At 43.1% G+C, this 22724-nt stretch overlaps 1 protein-coding gene across 5 annotated transcripts in view; it reads left to right on the top strand.

Annotated features, from left to right (window-relative positions):
* The window catches only part of acsl4a (acyl-CoA synthetase long chain family member 4a), a 90429-nt gene extending 82579 nt beyond the window's left edge, over positions 1–7850 (top strand). For all 5 annotated transcript variants that reach the window (XM_059651375.1, XM_059651374.1, XM_048544273.2 and 2 more), the window contains 2 exons: positions 2568–2725; positions 3703–7850. In XM_059651375.1, coding sequence (XP_059507358.1) covers positions 2568–2725; positions 3703–3860 — 316 coding nt within the window. In that variant the 3' untranslated portion in view covers positions 3861–7850. The remainder of the gene's footprint in view (positions 1–2567; positions 2726–3702) is intronic.
* Positions 7851–22724: the final 14874 nt, after the last annotated feature.

Here is a 22724-nt window from a genome sequence, read left to right as displayed (position 1 = left end):
CCTAATCTTGCCTTTTCTATTCCTCATTTTCACAGGAACATGTCTCTCCTGCACGCTAATCAACCTGTCCTTAAAAGCATCCCACGTATCAAATGTGGATTTACCTTCAAACAGTTTCTCCCAATCTACATTCCTCAGATCCTGCCGAATCTTGGTTTAGTTGGCCTTCCCCCAGTTTAGTACTCTTCCTTTAGGACCACTCCTATCCTTGTCCATGAGTATTGTAAAACTTACGGAATTGTGGTCACTATTTCCAAAGTAGTCCCCTACTGTAATATCACCCACCTGGCCGGGTTCATTCCCCAGCACCAGGTCCAGTATGGCCCCTTCCCAAGTTGGACTACATACATACTGCTCTAGAAAACCCTCCTGGACACACCTTACAAATTCGGCTCTGTCTTGACCCCTAACACTGAGTGAATCCCAGTCAATGTTGGGAAAATTAAAATCTCTCATCACCACCACCCCGTTTCTCCTACACCTTTCCATTATCTGTTTACATATTTGTACCTCTATCTTACGCTTGCTGTTGGGAGGCCTGTAGTACAGCCCCAGCATTGTTACTGCATCCTTCCTATTTCTGAGTTCTACCCATATTGCCTCACTGCTTGAGTCCTCCATGGGGCCCTCCTTCAGTGCGGCTGTGATATCGTCTTTGACCATTACTGCAACTCCTCCACCCCTTTTACCTCCCTCTCTATCCTGCCTGAAGCATCGATATCCTGGGACAACTAGTTGCCAGTCATGCCCTTCCCTCAACCAAGTCTCAGTAATAGCAATAACATCATACCTCCAGGTACTGATCCAAGCCCTAAGCTCATCTGCCTTGTCTACTACACTTCTCGCATTGAAACAAATGCACCTCAGACCACTTTGTCCCTTTGTGTTCATCATCTGCTCCCCAACTACTATTCCCTTTAGTCACACTGACTCCATTATCTAGTTCCCTACAGGCTTTCGTTTCTACCTCTTTTCTGTCCAATATTCGGTTCCCATCCCCCTGCCACATTAGTTTAAACCCTCCCCCACAGCATTAGCAAAAGCATCCCCAAGGACATTGGTTCCAGTCCGGTTCAGGTGTAGACCGTCTAATTTGTAATAGTACCACCTTCCCCAGAACCGGTTCCAATGTCCCCAAAAATCTGAACCCCTCCCTCCAACGCCATCTCTCAAGCCACGCATTCATCCAAGCTATCTTTCATTTCTGCACTGACTAGCACGTGGTACTGGTTGCAATCCTGAGATTACTACCTTTGAGCTCCTACTTTTTACCTTGGCTCCGAACTCCCTAAATTCTGCTTGTAGGACCTCATCCCGTTTCCTGCCTATATCGTTGGTGCCTATATGCACCGCGACAACTAGCTGTTCGCCCTCCCCCTTCAGGATGTTCTGCAGCCGATCGGAGACATCCCTGACCCGTGCACCTGGGAGGCAACATACCATTCGGGAGTCCCGTTTTCGACCGCAGAACCGCCTATCTACTCCCCTTACAATTGAATCCCCAATGACTATCACCCTTCCACTCTCTTTCCCGCCCTTCTGTACAGCAGAGCCAGCTGTGGTGCCGTGAACCTGGCTACTGCTGCCTTCCTCTGGTGAGCCGTCTCCCCCAACAGTATTCAAAACGGAATACCTGTTTTGGAGGGAGATGACCAAGATGACCACAGGGGACACCAGCACTGCCTTCCTGCTCTTCCTCTGCCTTTTGGTCACCCATTCGCTATCTCCCTCAGCAATCATAATCTGCGGTGTGACCAAATTGCTAAACGTGCTATCCACGGCCCCCTCAGCATAGCATATCCTCCAAAGGGAGTCCATCCGCAGCTCCAGTGCCGTCATGCGGTCTAACAAGAGCTGCAGCTGGACACACTTCCTGCACGTGGAGGAGTCAGGGACATCAGCCCTGTCCCTGAGCTCCCACATTGAGCAAGAGCAGCTTAGATAAATGAAAAAGGAACCAAAAGGTTTTTGGCAATCACTTGATATATATAAAGAAATGTGAAATAGAAAAAGCCTTACCTTATCTACACACCACAGAGTTTTTTTTGGTTGGAGGAGGAGGAGGGCGGGTGGGAGACACTACACGTGTAGTGTCTCGGGTTCAGCCGCTGCCCAAATAATTGAAGACCGCTCCCGCTCGAGGTAAGCTTTTTAAAGTGGTTAAAAAAAAGTTACCTTCCCGGCAGCCTCCTGGTGCTCTCTCTGTCTGGCTCTCTCGCTCTCCTCGTGAAAATTAAGCAATTCACGTTCTAACTGCTTAATTTTATTGGCATCTTGCTGATTTGTTTGATACTCAGAAATGCTTCAAAGCCTCACAATGTACAATCACAGAACAGGGAGAAAACCAAATGTTTAATAGTCGCACAATTTGAATCACAGGAAACATGGCAGATATTTCATGTGAATTGGAAGAAATATTTCCGGTGTACCAGTCCCTGGTTGAGGAAATTACAAAGCATCGATAGCAGGGACAAAATTAATGCGGAAACTAAATAGTCACATCTTACCCTCTGGCATATACCTTGTGGTTGGACCTAAACCCGCTTTTTTTTTTGTTTCCTTCGCAGTGAACAATCCTACGTGATTAGTTTTGTGGTACCCAATCAGAAGAAGTTGACTGCCCTTGCGGAGCAGAAGCAAGTTCAGGGAACGTGGGAGGAAATTTGTAATGATAGCCAGATGGAAGCTGAAGTGCTGCGGGAGATCAAAGAAGCATCAGCATCCAGTGAGTACGCTTCATCTATTGGCCTCCTGTTGGCACTCAATCAGCACTTTTAGGAACAGACCATCTGATGCGACTGTGTGGATTTTTTTTTCTTTCATGGGATGTGGGGGACACTGGCTGGGCCCATCACCAGCCTCTTGAGTAGTCAGTGGTGGGCTGCCATCTTGAATCATGTGCAAATGGACAAAAGGTCTCCGTGCAGAGTTGTTGAAGTTTCCTGACTTTGACTCCACAACAGTGGACAAAGTGATGATTATATTTCCAAATTGCAGACTGAAGGGGAACTTTAAGCAGGTGATGTTCTCTTGTATTTTCTGTGCTTGTCCTTCATGGTAGAAGTCATCAGTTTGAAGGGTGCTGTTGAAGGAGCGTTTTAATTGGAACACGTGGCCAACACTAAAATATATTCATCTCAGTGAAATACTTGTAACAAAAGTTTAAAAAAAAACACTAGAGAAACTCGGCAGGTCTGGCAGCATCTATGGAGAAAAAGCAGAGTTAAAGTTTAGAGTCCAGTGACCCTTTCGGAATTCAGATGCTGCTCGACCTGCTGAGTTTCTCTGGCAGTCACTGTTTCAGTTCTTTGATTTTTAACTGAAGTGTTTATTCACTAATTTAATCATCAGTTTCTGCTCTTAAAATACATATGGTGCAACCAAAGTCACATGTTCTGACTTTATCAGATCGTTGTCAGGCTTCGATTAGTGTGTGTAGTATCTCAAAATTAAGAAGAAAAATGTTGGTGGCTTCATTGCGCAGCAGGTTACAGAGTTAGTGCTTCACCATGATATTAATCAGATGAGTAAGATGTGATGTTACAGACATGATTTCTGATGTTGCTGAGTTTCATGAATCATCTCAAAGTTAAAGGAAGGAAGGCTGTGACATGATTTTAAAGGAAGGGCTTAATGGGGAGAGATACGCTGAAAGCCTACAGGTTTTTAACTACAAGTTGCATCCGTGTCTTTTTATCTCAGGTAAACTAGAGAAGTTTGAAGTCCCTGTGAAGGTTCGTTTGAGCCCAGAGCCTTGGACTCCTGAGACTGGATTGGTAACAGACGCCTTCAAGCTTAAGAGGAAAGAACTAAAGAACCACTACCTCAATGACATTGAGAGAATGTATGGAGGGAAATAGATTCTTCAGACTCCTGGATAATATATTTATAGTGCAGACAGAAAGGTAGTGCATCTATAAATTGAGAGAACAGTGATTAATTCTAAACAGAAATTAATGAACCCCAATGGGCAGTGTTCCACCAAAAGGTTTTTTTTCCCTCCAATGTATTCACTCTTACTTGAACATTTAAGATTAAAAAAGACAAGCAATTGGAAATTTTCTTAAAGGTTGTAAGGTTTCACATGTACCTACCTTCGACTGATGACCATTGTCCTGTTTCATGTTTGTTTCTTTTGAGTCTGCTTTTTAACCTTTTTTGGTTTTTTTTTCTTTTGTGTGGGGATGACCAGCTGGCTATACAGGAAATGCTGGTGAGCAAGAACTGAAATTGTTAATGTAAATGAGCTTTTGTTTTGAAGAAAAGTGACCATTTTCTTTCCTATATTCTTTTGTTTATTTAACAAAGAAAACAAAACGAGGTTTCTCAGTTCAGCTTAAACCTCTCGAATCCCCAATCAAGTGGTGGCACCAGTTTTTGATGTGATGTTTGCACTAGAACTATTTCATATTTGTATAAAATGTTGCTGAAAGTATTTTGGTTCTTAGAAATGCATAGAACATTTTTTCCTATTTACACCACAGTTGTTTAACTGTCATGATTGCAGATTGATGTTTTTTTTTAAACTTGAACCTGCTGAAAATTGATATGACTGAGCATCTTTTAATTGTCTTTGTGATAATAAATAGTGGCTGCGTAGTTTGCCAGTACCACAGTAGTAAAGTGCTCACTGGCCTTTTCCTGGAGGGACTTAGCTAACTCAATGTGTCTTCGTGGCGTGGTATCAACTTAACCTGTAAAAGAACAATCCTTCTGGTCCCCAGAATGCTCTGTGATAAACGTTAATGGACAATGACGGTTAGAGTGGTTTCATCAGATAAGTAATCTATCCACTACGAGTAAATACCATCTCTGAAGTTCATTGCTTTGGAAAAAGCCCAAGTCTTTTTTCCAAAGGTGTCTCCACACATCCTTGATTATTTTCATGTTGTGAACAAGCATTGCATGAACCAAGAGAGACCAGGCTTTGGAGCTGCTGCTACTTGATCACTTTGGAGAGACTCCTGTGGACGATAAACTAGTGGATGTTCATTGAAGAGAGAATTTGCCTTCTACGTCATGATTGTGAATGCATGTGCACAGATGTCAATAGCTTGTCTAATCCTTTCACTCAGAGGAACCATTTGACTTGCTGGAGAGAGGCAACCGATATTTTGTGCAGCTTTATTCAGGGCTGAGTCAGGAGCCTTTTGAGGAGAAGGGAGAAGTACCTTTGTATGATAGCTAGACTATATTTAATTATCTACTTCGGGTAACCTTGCGGTAATAAGTATCTTGTAAAATTATCCATTGGGCAAGCACCTTTTGGGTTGTTAAAATGCATCTTTAATTATGCATTTGACTGGTTTCTTTGACATTTTTGGAAGCAAGGCACTTCATTACTGAGTTTTATCTTTTTTTTGTTCTTACCCACCTAGAAGGCTGTATTGAATCTTGCTACTCCATTCCCCTCCCTGAACACACTTACGCTATTAGCATGCCGTTACCTAAGAGCATTGAGATGCTTTGGGTGGCCAATAATTGGGCAAAATGAAAATCTGACAGAACATCAGCTGGTTTTCCAATGATTATCCTTTTTTTTAATAAAAGAAAGGATGTGCCTGGGAGGGAAACCCTTGATAAGTGGTTTGCTTACGGTGAGTTACCTTGTATATGTAAAAGCTGTCTGCTTTACATTTGTGTGATATACCATCTTATGTTTGGCACAGCCTTTCTGAAACAATGCTGGTACTATCACGTTTGCACTGGGTTCGGCCATGGCAGTCATTCATGTATGTATCATCTATCTGAGTCAGGCTTAAAGCTAATTCACAAACAAGAGATTGTCATTTTAAGGCTGTGACTCGAACAGTTTGTGCTGAAAAACAGGATGTTTAAAATCCAGTTAGTAATCAGTTATTGAGTCATTTGTATCGAGACCTTGTATCAAATTTCAACAACTGGAATATAAATTGAATGCTTTAAGATTCCACCCAGGCCTGAATGCTCGTTAAAGATCTTTTCCTGAACTCAATTTAATTCGGTGACTGTGTCCCCTTTAAGATAGTTAAAAACAAGTGGCTGATGTAAAATGCTGAGTGAAATTTAAATGCTGTACATTTTTTAATGTCTGGTTTGGAATGAAACGGGTCAGGGCTTAATACAAACGATTGTTTGTTTATATTTTGAGTTTTAAATTAGTGTTTTTATACATCTACCAGCTTTCTGAAAGCTGGTCCTTCAGAGAAACATTCTAAACATCAGTACAGTCTATATCAAAAGTGCTTATGTGGGGATTCACTTGTGACTGTAATTTCTGTACTTAACTATCAATTGTCTTGTATATATTTAATGTGTAAATGGGAGGATCAAACACAAGTTAAAGTTTGATTATTTTGAGTGTTTTGAGGTTTCCTATTTTAAATTGCTCCTTTTCCTTTGGAGCAGTGAGAGTGTTGATTTGTGTTCCATTTCCAAATGGCCCATTATGCTGTATAAGCACTTTTGCAAGGTTTCAGAAAATTCACTGTCTAAAAAGCACTTAAGTCAGTCCTGATGGTCTCATGGATAAAAGTACTGCTGGTGTGGTACCGAGCTGCAGTCGTCACAAACAAGGTTTGTACCCTAAACTCTGCTAATTATTGATTTAGCCCCCTGATGGCCAAGTAACCACATTTTGGGTTAACAAGTGAGAAAAGGCAAAAAAGACTCCCCATGAACCATGGTTCATGCTCCTGATTATTATCCAGTGATCTTTTGGGAGGCCTGTTGGATGTTGGGCAAGAGCAGTACCCTCACCAACAAGACGACCACCTCTCACCGTCAAGGCGCTCCTAGAGAATAACTGTTTTGTGTGTGTGTGTGTGTGTTGCAAGCAGCCCCCAAGGCACCAGTATCAGCTGAAGAAATGGAGCGAGGGTGCATCATAAAAAGGTTCACAAATACCCCGAAAAGTACAGAAAGAACATTCTGTAGTTTCCATTAGCTGTCTCTTGGGGTCAAGTGCTCCATCTGCTGGTAAGTCATTGTAATGGCTTTGGGTTTCCAGAAGCCCTTTTTTCCCTCTCTAGCTTTCACCCCTCTGTTTACAGTAGACATCCTTCTGTTGTGTTGAATGTACTATCTCTATATTCCTAATGAATGTGTGCAACCAGTGATCCCAACAATGGGCACTGCCGCCTCCAGTGGTGGAGTTGGAGCTTCTCTTTTCAGTAGCGACGTGGCTTTTGACAGTGAGCCTTATTTAATTTCTCCTTTTTACATATCATTGAACTGGCTGTGTTATCTCAGGCAATTTCCTGCTCCTCAGGGTCCCAAAATGTAACTGTTTGATTGTAGAGGTAGGAGGGTGATCTTGGAGTAAATCTGTGTGTGAAAAAACTTTTATTGATCATTTTTAGCCATGGGTGGTGAGGGGGAGTCTGCTTAGAAAAGCAAATGTCATATAAACATGTTCTTTCAGATGTGACCCATTTCCTTTTCTTAGGGGTACCCTGGTATCAGCAATGAGATGCAGTCAGTGACAAGAGGCTGTTTTGCCAAAGACTTTGAGCATTCATAAATATAGCCTTCATTCCATCCATAATTCCATCAACATCAAGATCATGCCTAAATATTTCTATTCATTTGTAATGATTTTCCCTTCTCACTATCTTTGGGCTGATTTGAAAACATCACTGCTCTATGATGATGACTTACTTTGTCTTTTGGCTATTGAATATTTGTATAACAGGCATAATTAAAACTCGGTTATTTATCATTCATGCATTTGAATTGCTCGTGGCTGTTTTCTTGATTTTTTTTTAAGCCTGCATTATGACAGCCAAATATAAAAAATAAAAAATGTTTCTGTGGAATTTTAGAGTGTGAACCACATCCGCCTGACGGATTTATATAAATAAAAAGAAGTTTGTCGGCACAATCACTGGTAGTTGCTGTTCTGTTCTATTTGGAGATTCATCATAAAAGTGCTCGTTGCGTGTTTTGTGCTCATTGTGGGATGCTTCTTATCTCAGCGGTTTGGTCACAGTAGCTGTATTGGGAAACACCCTGTATGACTGACCTGAGGATACTGTGTTCAGTGCCTGATCTGTTTTGTTAGCAGATCTTTACTAGATCAATTGGTTGAGCACCACCCTGCTAAAGGAAGAGGCTAAGTTAACCACCAGTCCCACTTCTGATTGCACCTCTAATCTACAGAGAGCAATGAGCTTGGTGTTATTATGGGTAGTCCTGGAGTGACTACCTTTTATTGCCCGTTTCTAGTTCTTAATGGTTAAATAACTCGCTAGACAAAAGAGTCTTGAGAGTCGTCATCAGTCAGACTGGGTAGGAGTCTTGTGCTCCTTTTGCCTGAAGAGAATTAGTAAATCAGTTGTAAATATGGTGTTGATCCAGAGAAACTGTTTCCCATGGGGAGATAAACTTGAAATAAGAGCTGGGGCATTTGAGTAAAATCATATCATATAGTGGAAACCTAGAGTCCTACTTCAAAATAAATTTAAGACCCAGGTTGACATGCTGGATTTGAAAGAAAATCAATCCAGAGAAATGAAACAAAGATGGGTAGATGAAATTACGCTTCAAATTGACCAAGGTTGACAAGACAAGCTTGTAGATCTAAACGGCCTGTTCTTATGTTCCTTCATCAGAGAGGGGGATGGGGTGAGGGTTCTGGAATAAATAGGGGGAGGCGGACTGAAGATGGAGAGAAAAGAAGATAGGTGGAGAGGAGAGTATAGGTAGGGAGGGGATAGGTCAGTCCAGGAGAGACGGACAGGTCAAGGAGGTGGGATGAGGTTAGTAGGTAGGAGATGGAGGTGCGGCTTGGGGTGGGAGGAAGGGATGGGTGAGAGGAAGAACAGGTTAGGGAGGCAGAGACAGGTTGGACTGGTTTTGGGATGCAGTGGGGGGAGGGGACGAACTGGGCTGGTTTTGGGATGCGGTGGGGGAAGGGGAGATTTTGAAGCTGGTGAAGTCCACGTTGATACCATTGGGCTGCAGGGTTCCCAAGCGGAATATGAGTTGCTGTTCTTGCAACTTTCGGGTGGCATCATTGTGGCACTGCAGGAGGCCCATGATGGACATGTCATCTAAAGAATGGGAGGGGGAGTGGAAATGGTTTGCGACTGGGAGGTGCAGTTGTTTATTGCGAACCGAGCGGAGGTGTTCTGCAAAGCGGCCCCCAAGCCTCCGCTTGGTTTCCCCAATGTAGAGGAAGCCACACCGGATACAGTGGATGCAGTATACCACATTGGCAGATGTGCAGGTGAACCTCTGCTTAATGTGGAAAGTCATCTTGGGGCCTGGGATAGGGGTGAGGGAGGAGGTGTGGGGGCAAGTGTAGCATTTCCTGCGGTTGCAGGGGAAGGTGCTGGGTATGGTGGGGTTGGAGGGCAGTGTGGAGCGAACAAGGGAGTCATGGAGAGAGTGGTCTCTCCGGAAAGCAGACGGGTGGGGTTGGAAAAATGTCTTGGGTGGTGGGGTCGGATTGTAGATGGCAGAAGTGTCGGAGGATGAGTCGAATTGTAGATGGCGGAAGTGGATGGCGGAGGTTCACCTGCACATCTGCCAATGTGGTATACTGCAGCCACTGTACCCGGTGTGGCTTCCTCTACGTTGGGGAAACCAAGCGGAGGCTTGGGGACTGCTTTGCAGAACACCTCCGCTCGGTTCGCAATAAACAACTGCACCTCCCAGTCGCAAACCATTTCCACTCCCCCTCCCATTCTTGTCCATCATGGGCCTCCTGCAGTGCCACAATGATGCCACCCGAAGGTTGCAGGAACAGCAACTCCTGTTCCGCTTGGGAACCCTGCAGCCCAATGGTATCAAGGTGGACTTCACCAGCTTCAAAATCTCCCCTTCCCCCACCGCATCCCAAAACCAGCCCAGTTCGTCCCCTCCCCCCACTGCACCACACATCCAGCCCAGCTCTTCCCCTCCGCCCACTGCATCCCAAAACCAGTCCAACCTCTCTCTGCCTCCCTAACCTGTTCTTCCTCTCACCCATCCCTTCCTCCCACCCCAAGCCGCACCTCCATCTCCTACCTACTAACCTCATCCCACCTCCTTGACCTGTCTGTCTTCCCTGGACTGATCTATCCCCTCCCTACCTCCCCACCTATACTCTCCTCTCCACCTATCTTCTTTTCTCTCCATCTTCGGTCCGCCTCCCCCTCTCTCCCTATTTATTCCTGAACCCTCACCCCATCCCCCTCTCTGATGAAGGGTCTAGGCCCAAAACGTCAGCTTTTGTGCTCCTGAGATGCTGCTGGCCCTGCTGTGTTCATCCAGCCTCGCATATTTTATTATCTTGGATTCTCCAGCATCTGCAGTTCCCATTATCACTTTTCTTATGTTCCAGTAGGTATAATATTTATGAATATAGCAATTAGAAATGTGTGGCCCTTTGAGACTGTTGTGCCATTCAAATAAGATCCTAGCTGATCTGATCACTCCACACACTCCTGCCTGCCCCAATAACCTGACCTATCATGAACTCCTCTACCTCTGCCTTAAGGATATTAAAGGACCATCTCTTGAAATGGTGATGAAAGCAGCTCTGCAGGCTTGATACCCTCAGAAAACATTTCTCTTCATCTCTATCTTAGGCTGAACATTTGTATTTCTAAACAGTAACTTCCAGTTGTTGTTTATCCCTTGGAAGATGTTCTTTCCACATCTACCCTGTTGAGTCTCTTCAGGATTTTGCATGTTTCAATCAAGTTGCCTCTTGTTGCTCTCAGCTCCGGTGGATATGTGCCCAGTCTCTCCAACCTTTACCGACAGAGAAACTTTCCATTTTAGTAAACCTCCAAACTGCTTCTAATGTATTTACACCCATCCTTAAATAAGGAGATCAATATTGTATGCAGTGCTCCAGATATGGTCTCGCCAATACCTTGTATTGCTGAATCATCATCTGCTGCTTTTCTATTCAATTCGCTTTGCAATAAATGACAATGCTATTTGCTTTTTTTTGCTGTACCTGCATGACAACAGTGTTCAACTCATATACTAGGACAGCCAGTCCTTTACCATTTTAAATAATTTTTATACTTTGTACTCCAATAGACTATTTATATGTACCCCATCTGCAAAGTCGTTGCCCACTTACTTATCCTTTCAATATTGTTTAGTAGTCCAATGTCCTTCTCACAAGTTATTTTCTTATCTACTTTGTGCCAGCAGCAAATCTAGAAGCCTCCCCCCGAGTCTCTTACTAAGTCATACAGCACGGAAACAAACTACACAGTCCAACTCGTCATGAGGACCCAGTTTCCCGAAGTGAACTTGGCCCATATCCCCCTGAACCTTTACTATTTAGGTACCCGTCCAAAGGTCTTCTAAATGCTGCAATTGTACCTGCCTCTGCTTCTGGCAGTTCATTCCACATATGCACCACACTCTGTGTTGGAAAAAAATTGCCTGTCAAATCCATTTTAAATTGTTTCCCTCCTCACCATAAACCTCTGCTTTCTAGTTTTTGACTCCTCCCCCTTGGGGAAAAGACCTTGGTTATTCAGGTTTTCTATACCCCTCATGAGCTGAGAAACCTCTATGAGCTTCAATGTCCAACACTCCAGGAAAAACGTTCTATTCTGTCCTTCTAACTCAAACCTTCCAGTCCTAGTGATATCCTTAAATCTTTGCTGCACACTTTCCAGTTTAGTAACATCCTTCCTACAGCAGGGGAACCAGAACTGTACACTATAATCCAAAAGCAACTTCAAAGTGCAGTTCAAGGACAAAATGCCTGGTCATCCAGTGATGCCCACATAAAAATCACATTGTAATACTTTTACATTGAACTACTCAATTGAACAAATAGTTGATTTAACTTTGTTTTTCTTCACAGATTAATGTTTCAGGTCCGGTGACTCTTCCTCAGAAGTGAGGAAGAGTCACTGGACCTGAAACGTTAACTCTTCCCCCCCCCCCCCCCCCCCCCCCACCGATGCTGCCAGACCTGCTGAGCTTTTCCAGCAATTTTGTTTTTGTTCCTGATTCACAGCATCTAAAGTTCTTTCGGTTTTTAGTTGGTTAATCTGTTAAGTGTACCTATTAGTGTTTCCAGCTGTCCCAAATTTTTATACAGCCAACAACTTTATCTAAAGGCCAGCCAATTCTAGCTTCCAATGAGTATTTGAGCTCATGTGATCATGTCTTGAACACTGAACAAGGCCATTTGAGGATGTATTAGATGCAATTCTGGTCCCCTCGCAGCAGGAAGGATGCACTCACCATAGGGTGAGTGCAGCAGGGGTTCCCTAAATTGATTTCTGAAAATGACAGGATTGTCTAATGAGGAGAGACTGGGACTTTTTTCCTAGGATTTTGAAGAATTAGTGATGTTTATGAATTTTGTAAGAAGATAGCCAGGGTAGATGCAGAAAGGATTTCTCTTGGTTGTGGAGGCCAGAACCAGGGAACCACAGTCTCAGAATAAAGGGCAAACCATTTAACATTGAGGTAAATAGGAACATCTTCACTATATTGGGTGGATTTTCCTCTTAGGTGCAAGTAGCAACAGTTGGGAAATTTCCTGGCTTGACATACCTTGAAAGGTGAAGTTTACATTCAGAGAGTGGAGAAGCATTTTGGTGACAGCCACAGGCACTACTGTGTCAAGGCAGGATGGTTTTAAAAAAAACCTTTTTGCTCTGGAGCTTTGTACTAATTGCTTTGTTTAATGGTAAGCCTTCCAGCCCTCCCCACTCATCACTTTGTTTTTCTGCTCTCTTCCCCCACCATACGAACTCATGTCCCTCTACTCGTCCCTTTATCTTTCTCGTCCTTCATTGACCACCCCCCCCAAAAGGCCCATGTAAAATCCATGCCAATTTTATAACCTATTTATCCTATCCAGTATGTAAAACCAATTATATTGTAACAATAACTTATTAGAGCTTTTTGACAGAGGCCATGCATTTTGTATGAAGACATGTTGAGTTGTTTATGTAGTTTCTGCGATTGGTAATTTAAAGTCTGGGGAATTAATACTTTCATAGTATTGCATTATCTCTAGAGCATCCACTAGTTCTGTGTCAGGTATATACTGGCCAATTAAGCATTGACATGCTGTAGTTGGACATGGACCATATAAGTAGATGTGGAAGTAAAGTGGAGGGACATAGGTTAGCATAGAATACATGCGAGGACATAGGGGGTGAGTGGAGTAGCATGGGTGTATGGGTAAAAATTTGAACTTGCCTATCAAAACGTTTCCTTCTTCAGACTATGGCTCATGATACCTCTGAGGTGCACTGAACCACATGTCCCTGAAAAGCTGACCCAACTCCACAGAAATTGCAGGGGACAAAGTGATGCTCATCTCTCCAGTGGAGCTGGGATCCCACCTACCATCATGAAAGGGTGTCACTAACTTCCTGACTCTGAAAATCCAGCCTGTTCTGTTTTCCCTTCCCTGGCCATATGGTGCTGACAGTGATTTGTAGAATCTTCACTATCTGAGCATTTCTCCCTCTTAAAGAGGAAGAGTTAAATTTAGAACTTCCTCACTCACTCACTGGTTGGATTTTTCTCTTAGCACTTTATATTTATCTACGGGCCCTGATTCATTTAGTGGAGTTGTTCCAATGATGTTAAGTTTCAATTTTGATACTGGAACATCCAAAGCCTGAAATATTGATTAATGCTGTTAAAGGAACATCAGTTTCAGATTGTGTTAATTGGTCTGTGTACATAAACTTTTCTAGTACTTGGCAGTTTTAAAACTTTAACTTTACAAGAATTTTCTAAAGATTATTAGGGGTCCAGTTGCGTTTTACTGTAAGTCATTTGAAGCCATAGTGCTCTCAAATCTCTGACCTTCCATTGATTATGGCCCCAGTTCAAGAATGGTTCTGCAACATTTGCTTTGTTGTCTTACATTATTGTCGTATTTCATGTAATTCCATGCAACATAATTTTTGTATGTTTCACCTACGCATTGTGTTTGTCTGTAAAACAGCTTCAAAGAAGTAGAACCTTATCACCAAACTATTAGGTGATCTCTTGTCATCCATTTGTCAGTGTACTGCCACTCCTATTGGTTTATTTTGGGTTTTGATGTTTCATGTGTCAAGTTTAAAAGACCATTTATATCATAGAACCATTAAATATTCTTAGCAATGCTAAACCTGCTGGTAACTTTTGCTTCAAAGATAATCAATGGACGAACACTTTGGATCATCTAATAGCTTTTTACTTAATTATGATCAAACTAAAGTGATAACTGTTCAATCAAGCACACATTTCATGGTCTAAAGCAAGTTAGGAGTGAAGGGAACTTGGGATTTGTGGTAAGCGAATGAGTCCCTGAAATGTTTAGAGTTTAGGTGATGGGAGCATATAGTCCATATCAGAGTTTTTAGTAGGAATCCTAAAACTCCTTCAGTATATGATTAGCCCCCAAGCTTGAAGTCACTACAATTATTTCTACTTTATTAAAAGTTTTAAATAATTCAAGTCAGTTTCTGTATTTCATTGTATTTAATGAACTTATCTGTAAAATTCCATAATTGAATGTGCACCTGTATTTTTAAAGTTTCTTTTAATATAAGTGTTCGGGGTGCTTCACAGGACTGTTAACCATGTTTAGGAAGGGAATGCCTGAATTTGATGCCTGGTTAACTGAATACACAGCTGCCAGTAGTGGAGAAATTAAAATCAGCAAATATGCAAGAGGCTAGAATAAGGAGACTAGATGTATTGGAGGGCGTAAGGTTAAACAATGTTATGGAGATGGATATGCAGCAAAGTTTACAAATACAAGTAAAGAGTTGAAAATAGCAAATATTTCCAAATTAGAAATGCCAAAACCACTAAACTACTAAATGGAACTTAGAAACAGATGGACTTCTGAGCAGTTTTTAAAACAAAAGCATGTGATTTAATCGATCGCCTTGTGGTAAAAGTGGGAAGACAATATATAGATATCAGCTTAAATGTCAAATGGAAACAATACATGTACTGCCAAGCAATCACATTGGAATTTGTCACTTTTCATTAAATGAACACCTGATATGGAATTTGAATGTAGTGCATTACAGTTTTATTTCACAAAGCTGTTTTAGATTTCTCCAACTATGACTGCAGTGAGTACTGATGCTTGCAGTGATACATGTGCAGTCCCTTAAGAACATCCAGAATTAAAGCAATTAGACTGTAATATTAGGGGTTTATCTGGAACAATTAAGAAATACAATAATTCAGTCTGGACTAAAACTCCGGGGTCATTGGTTCATATCTTCTCATGTATCTGGGTAATAAATCTAGAATTTAAAGCTGGCTTCAATGGTGGCGACTGAGAGTTGTCATTTAGAAAGAAACCCATTCAGTTCACTAATGACCTTTTATAGAAGGGAACCTCCTGTCTTTACTTGGTCTGATTTAGATGTGACTTCAGACCTACATCAATGTGGGTGCCTCTTAACTGACCTCTGAAATGGCTTAGTGAGCCACTGGCATTCACATCCCATGAAAGATTAAAGAAAACAAAATTACCCCATTTATCTTTAATTTTAAAATGTAGCCTGTTTGAGTCTCATCTTACCAAATCCCATACATTTATACACCTGGCTGAGGGCTGCCTTGCACTTTCCAAAATGACCCAAGTCACCTTGAATATAGCTTTTTTAAAAAAACCATGAGCTTTGCCAAAATTTATCCAAATATGGACACACAAGATTTTGCATTCAGGCACAGGCTTTGGGCTTCCTTTACCTGCTTTCAACCTTGTCACTTTTTTTCTTTTGTTCTATTTTTGTAGCTTTTAACACAACTCAATCTTTAAGTCAAGCAATTGAATGAAATAAGATTGCTTACATTAGAATTTATTTCTCCTTAATTCCAATAACAAACAAACCTGCATATTAGAGAGCAAAATTAATTTGCAATGTGGCAAAGATGTTTATGGAACAATAATATAATGCAATATACTTAATTATAATGTCACAAGTTCTCACAGGTAATCCTTGAACAAGAAAATAAATTTCCCAGAAGTCAATGAACAGTCAAAAATCCATATCTGTTTTGCATAATGGAATCTTTTTTAAAAAAAATGTGATTTAATGCTTCTGATCATGGTTTAAGGTATTCCTAGAAAAGTGTGAACACAAAATGAAACTAGGCTTGATACAACCCAAGTTTTATCTTAATTTTTGTTTACTGTGCTGGTCACTGGACATATTCAGAAGTGGCTGCCAATGTACTTTTAACAAAAGAATGTAAGCATTTATTACATGCAAGAAAACACCAAACATTTTACACTAAATAGAAAATAATTAAACAATCTTACCATAAGTATCAGAAAAGATTTGACACTCTTACTCCAACAACAACAACAACTTTATAAACACCTAAATCTCTGGGGGAGGCAGACAGCATAGCTGTAACTGATTCCCTCTAAGTGAATTTCTTGTCAAAGTCACCTATGCAAACTTCTAACTCAGTCAACTTACAACCAGATATGCCTTAAATTCAAGTCTTCAACAGTCCTGAGAGCTTCAACAATCTCTCTTCTCTGAAACCTCAAAGACATCTGTTTCTGAAGTATTTCTCTTATTATGGTGGCTCAGTGGTTAGCCCTGCAGCCTTACAGTGTTAGGGACCCAGGTTCAATTCCAACCTCAGGTAACTGTGTGTGCAGAGTTTGCACATTCTCCCCATGTCTGCGTGGGTTTCCTCCCACAGTCCAAAGATGTGCAGGCAAGGTGGTCAGCCATGCTAAATTGCCCACAGTGTTCAGGGGTGCATGGGTTATAGGGGAATGGGTCTGAGTAGGATGCTCCAAGGGGCAGTGTGGACTTGTTGAGCCAAAGGGCCTGTTTTGACACTGTAGGGAATCTAATCTAACTTCTAAACCTTTTGAGACTGTTGCTAACAAAATTTCTGCTGAAAGGTGTTCCTGTTTTCTGAATGAACCTACATACTGTCTGACTTATTGTGAATTGTTCTGACTTTGTCCTAATGGTCTCCAGGCATCAGGAAACAGTTTTTCCTCTCTACCCCTTTTTCTAAGTCAGAAGTCGCACAACACCAGGTTATAGTCCAATGGACTTAGTTGAAATCACAAGCTTTTAGAGCACTGCTCCTTCATCACCTGACAAAGAACCAGCACTCCAAAAGCTTGTGATTTCAAATAAATTTGTGGGACCAGAGCCAAGTAACATGTGACTTCTGGACTCTGTCCACCCCAGTCCAACACTGGTACATCCCCATCATGTTGCCCCCTTTTCTCACGCACTGACCTGCTCACCTCAAGGTTTAGGGACCTAATTCAAATGTAAGATATCAGAACTACTGTCCGGGCACATTGTCAGCACCCAAAATAAATCAAAGGTGAAACTAAAAACAGAGGCCTTCGCCTTCAGGAATGAAAAGTCAAAATATTACCTTTCTGAGAAATGAAATCGAAGAAACAAAGGTAATTATGTGCACAAATTACTGAAAACATCTTTAAAATGTTTGTTCATGGAATGTGGAGTGTCACTGGTGCGGTCAGCATTTCTTGCTCATCTTCAACTATCCAGGGGCCAGTTTCGATTCAGCCAAATTGCTGTGGGTCTGGAGTCCCATGTTGACTAGCCCAGGTGAAGATAATAGATTTCCTTTACTAAAGGGCACTGATAAATTAGATCTTAAACAAAAAATGGAATTGCCAGGATAGCTGGCTAACATTAGAGTGGTTATTAATTGCAGATTTTTATCGAATTTAAACTTCACCAACTGCCGTGATCCAGAACATTAACCTAAGGCTCTAGGTTATAGAAAAAAATACGCGGAACGTTTCGGGTCAGGTGACAGTTCTGAGGATGGGTCACCGGGCCCGAAAAGTTAACTCAGTTTGTTTTCCTTCCGGGATGCTCAGACCTATTGAGCTTTACCAGCAACTTCTGTTTTTATTCCTATGCATGTCATTGTTTAAAGAAAGGAGTGCCTGACAAATTCACCACAAAAACACCAGGGCTGAAAGGTGAAGCTGTGACTTGGGTTTGCACAAACGTGGCTTGTACTCTCCTGGTTTTAAAAGGTTGAGGGAACACAGGTTGATGGATCTCTTAAAATGTTAGGCAGAGGAGTGCAAATTAGTGCGATGTTCTAACGGGAGGAAAGTGACAGAATGCTGTCCTCCAATAAGACAAAGAACTGCGGATGCTGGCGATCTGAAACAGGAACAGAGAAATTGTTGGAGAAACTCAACAGGTCTGTGGAGGGACAACTGAGCTGATGTTTCAAATTCAATGATCGACATCAAAACTGTTAACTCTTCGAAATGTTAACTCTGTTGCTCTCGCCTGACTTTCTCCGGCAATTTCTGTTCCTGTTTCCAGTCACGTCCTGCATTTTGATTGTCTCAGTTAAGATCTTTCTCAACTTGCTGTCATCAAACTTGAATGTTCACTGCAGAGCTCCGTGACTCGAGTTTACTCGGAGAGCCTGGCGGGGCGTGATTGAGCTGCTGGAACAGATGCGGTGCGAGGAGGACTATTTCCAGCTGCTGTAACAGGAGGGGACAGTGGCGCTGTTCCTCTCATCTCGCAGCACACACGAGCAGCGCTGGAAAACGGAGCCTCCTAAGTATTTCTCTTTAATGAGTGCGGAGCTTTGGGGTAGCTATCCCCTCTACTCTGTTAATGCCGTGTTGTCTTCTATTCTTGTTCATCAGCCCAGTATCCAATTGTGTCGAAGTGCTGTGACCATGAACCGCTTACGCTACAAAAAACTTGTGTCTCTCTTAGAAGGACTTCTGACTGAGTTGAACAGGACATCCACATACCTGGGAAATCAGAGCTGCACAGAGAAACTGCCCAGTGGGAACACCAGTAATTATGCCTATCTCTACATCCTGCTGGTCATGGCTTTTTACGCCTTTCTAACTGGGGGGTTGATTCTCGCCTATACCCGCTCCCACAGAGTAAAATCTGAGGAAGACCCCATCTCCAGCCGGGACCGCTCCGTCCGCACAGCGAAACCTGGCGAGAAAGGCAACAGGGAGAGAGACCCTGTCAGCTTGGAGACCGAGCATTGAACACCTTCCTTCTCAAAATTATTCGCTGGGAATCTCCCGCTCCTCTCTGCGGCTCATTTCAAACGGGAATTATACATGACCCTCCAGGAACGGTCTACTTTTGTATCTTTTCAATTCCAGTCCAGCCTGGCACTCAGGGTCCGTTAGTGTGGAGCCCAATAATCCCTTGAACCGACCCTACGTCTGGATGCAGATCGGATGGTGAGTTGCTGTGGTGACATTCATCTCATGTCACGTCAGGTTGTACCCTGGACAGATCAAGATTTTGTCTCGATCTCTGAAAGAGAATGGTGATGAACGGGAAGCCCAGCAGAAACCTACTGGACCGTAGAGTTGCTCTCTCATCGAAGAGGCACAGAGGTGACTGGTGGCAATCTTATCCTGAGGACCACTATAGGAGCATACCCCCCTGACAGGGGTCAAAGACTCAGGAGGCAGGCAGGATTCAGGCAAGTGGAAGACTCATCACCTCAGGAGATCTCCCACCCACAACCTCCAATCTCATCATTCCCCAACCCTGCACCACCCATTTCTATCTCCCTTCCAATATCCATAAACCCGACTGCCCCTCTCAACCCATTGCGTCTGCCTGTTCCTGCCCCACTGCACCCATCTCCACTTACCTGGACTCTGTCTTTTTCCCCCTTGTCCAGGAACTCCCCACCTACATCCAGGACACTACCCACTACCCACCTCCTTCAAGACTTCCAATTCTCTGACCCCCAACACCTCATCTTCACTGTGGACAACCAATCCCTGCACACTTGTATCCTTCACACAGACAGCCTAAACACTGTCCACTTCTTCCTCGCCTACAGCCTCATCCAGTCCCCCTCCACTGACACCCTCATCCACTTAACAAAACTTGCCCTTACCCTCGACAATTTTTCCTTCAACTCCTCACATTTCCTAAAAAAATAAAGGGGTGGCTATGGGCACCTGTATGGATCCAAGCTACGCCTGCCTCTTCTTACATAGTCTCTCTTCCACTGTGACACTGACACCATCCCTCAGCTCTTCCTCCATTACATTTGATGACTGCATTGGCACTGCCTTGTGCTACCATGAAGAGCTTGAACAGTTCATCAACTTTACCACCACCTTTCACCCCAGCCTCAAATTCACTCTTTGACTTCTGCTCTTTATGATCTTTATAAATGACTTGGATGAAAAAGTGGAAGGGTGTACTAGTAAATTTGGTGGAGTTGTGGATAGCGTGGAGGACTGTTGTGGGTTGCAATGGGGCATTGACAGGTCAAAGAAGTGCAGATGGAATTTAACCCAGAAAAGTGTGAAGTGATTCATTTTGGAAGGTTGAATTTGAATGCGGAATATCAAGTTAATGGCAGGATTCTTGGCAGTGTGGAGGAACAGAGGGATCTTGGGGTCCACATCCATAGATCCCTCAAAGTTGCTTCCCAAGTTGATAGTATTGTAAAGAAGGCACATGGTGTGTTGGCTTTCATTGGCAGGGGACTTAGGTTTAAGAGCCGTGAGGTTATGCTACAGCTCTATAAAACTATGGTTAGATCACACTTGGAATGTTGTGTTCAATTTTGGTCACCTCATTATAGGAAAGATGTGGAAGCTTTAGAGAGGGTGCAGAGGAGATTTACCAGGATGCTGCCTGGACTGGAAGGCAGCTCTTATGAGGAAAAGGTTAAGGGAGCTAGGGAATTTTTAATTGGAGCAAAGAAGAATAAGAGGTGACTTGACAGAGGTGGACAAGATGTCAAGAGGCATAGATAGAGTGGATAGCCAGAGACTTTTTCCCAGGGTGGAAATGACTATTACGAGGGGGCATAGGAGCAAGGTATAGGGGAGATGTCAGAAGGTACGTTCTTTACACAGAGAGTGGTGGGCATGTGGAATGTGCTGCCAGCAGTCGTAGTGGAATCAGATACTTTAGAGACTTAGAGATAGGCATACAGAGGATAGAATAATGTAAGGTATGCAGGGTAATTTGATTTTAGGAGGATAATAGGTTGGCACAACATCATGGGCCAAAGTGCCTGTACTGTATTGTGCTGTATTGTTCTGTGTTCTATGCTGTATGTTTTATGTTCACCTGGACCATCACTGATACCTCCCTCCCCTTCCTGGACCCCTCTGACTCCAAATTCGGTAACTGTTTCAGCACCGACATCTTGACAACACCTCCTCTCACCCACGCTCCTGCAAAAATGCGATCCCTTAATCCTAATTCCTGTGTCCCCTCCACATCTGCGTCCAAGATGGAGCATTCCACCCCAGATGTCCTCCAACTTCAAGGACTGTGACATCCCCCCTCCGTTGATCTAAAATGCCATCAACCGCATCTCTTGCATTTCCCAAACTTCTGCCCTCAAACACCCACCCTCCAACAAAAATAAAGACAGAGATGCCTGGTCTTCACATACCACCCCACCAATCTCTGCATCCAGTGCATCTTCCTTCTGCCACCTCCAATCTGACCCCCAACACCTACTAGATATTTCCCTCCCTGCTCCAATTGGCCTTTCATAGGGACCATTCTCCCTGCAACTCTCTCATCCCACTTCACACTTCCCATCAACCCCACCAACTTTCCCTGCAACCATGGGAAGTGCTACACCTGGCCCTGTTCCTCCGCCATCGGCCCCAGACAAACATTTCATATCTGACAGGTGTTCATCTGTACATTCTCCATTTTGGTCTACAGTATCTGTTGCTCCCAATGTGGCCTATTCTGTACTGGTGAGACCAAATGTAGACTTGGTGACCGATTTGCACAGCACTAGAGTTCTGTATGCTATAATTAGCAACACCTTCCAATCGCTGACCGTTTTAACTCCCCCTCCCACTCTCTGGGTGACATATCCATCCTGGACCTCCTCCAGTGCCACAATGACACCACCTGCAAACTGAGGGAATAACATCTCACATTCTGCCTCGCAAGTCTACAGCCTGATTGTCTGAACATAGAATTCACCAGTTTTAAAGTCTCCCCAAGCCTGGTCTCATCCCAGGTCCAATCCTCCCTCTTATCCCCACTTCCTTTGACCTGACACTACCTATCCATTTTCTTTGCACACTCCCCCCAGCCACCCCACCCTTCCCAATGACCAGTCCCCACCACTCCCTACCTGCATCCACTATTGCCATCCCACCTACCTTCCCCCAGACCCATCCCTCCTCCCTCTATTTATTTCCCAGCTCCCTTCCGCCTCCCCAGTCCTGAAGAAGGGTCTGAACTTGAATTTCCTGCTCCTCTGATGCTGTCTGACCTGCTGTGTTCCTCCAGCTCCGCCCTGTGTCGACTCTGACTCCAGCTTCTGCAGTGGAAATCTTTTATTGAACTCGTTGTTGCTGGGGAAGAGCCAAAAGATCTTCCCCAAATCTGGCCTCGACGTGGAAAGCAATTTTTCCCTTAATCTTTAGCTCAGATCAGAAGAGATATCAATGACACACTCTGAAATTTATGGTGAAATACAGCATTTTATATATTTTGTATTACAATGATCAAATACAGCATGGATACTGTCTTTCCCCCTGAATCCACACACCCAATTCCATGGGACACCTAATCAATGATGGCTATTCTGATGGACAGCCCCAGGTTCCCACAATTTTGTGCTGTTTACCAGGCATTGTACTCCCTAGGCCTTGGAATCTTTCTATCTATCCAATTCATTCTTATTCCAAAATTAGTGCCTGTACTCCTCTGGATCTGTCTCAGGCTTGCTTATCTCGAAGGACAGCTTGAATTGTATTTCATGTGCTTATCTTT

The sequence above is a fragment of the Stegostoma tigrinum genome, chromosome 15 (genome assembly GCF_030684315.1).
Source record: "Stegostoma tigrinum isolate sSteTig4 chromosome 15, sSteTig4.hap1, whole genome shotgun sequence".
NCBI classification, from domain to species: domain Eukaryota; kingdom Metazoa; phylum Chordata; class Chondrichthyes; order Orectolobiformes; family Stegostomatidae; genus Stegostoma; species Stegostoma tigrinum.
The sequence above is the reverse complement of the archived record's forward strand: the minus strand, read 5'-3'. Positions and strand labels throughout refer to the sequence as shown.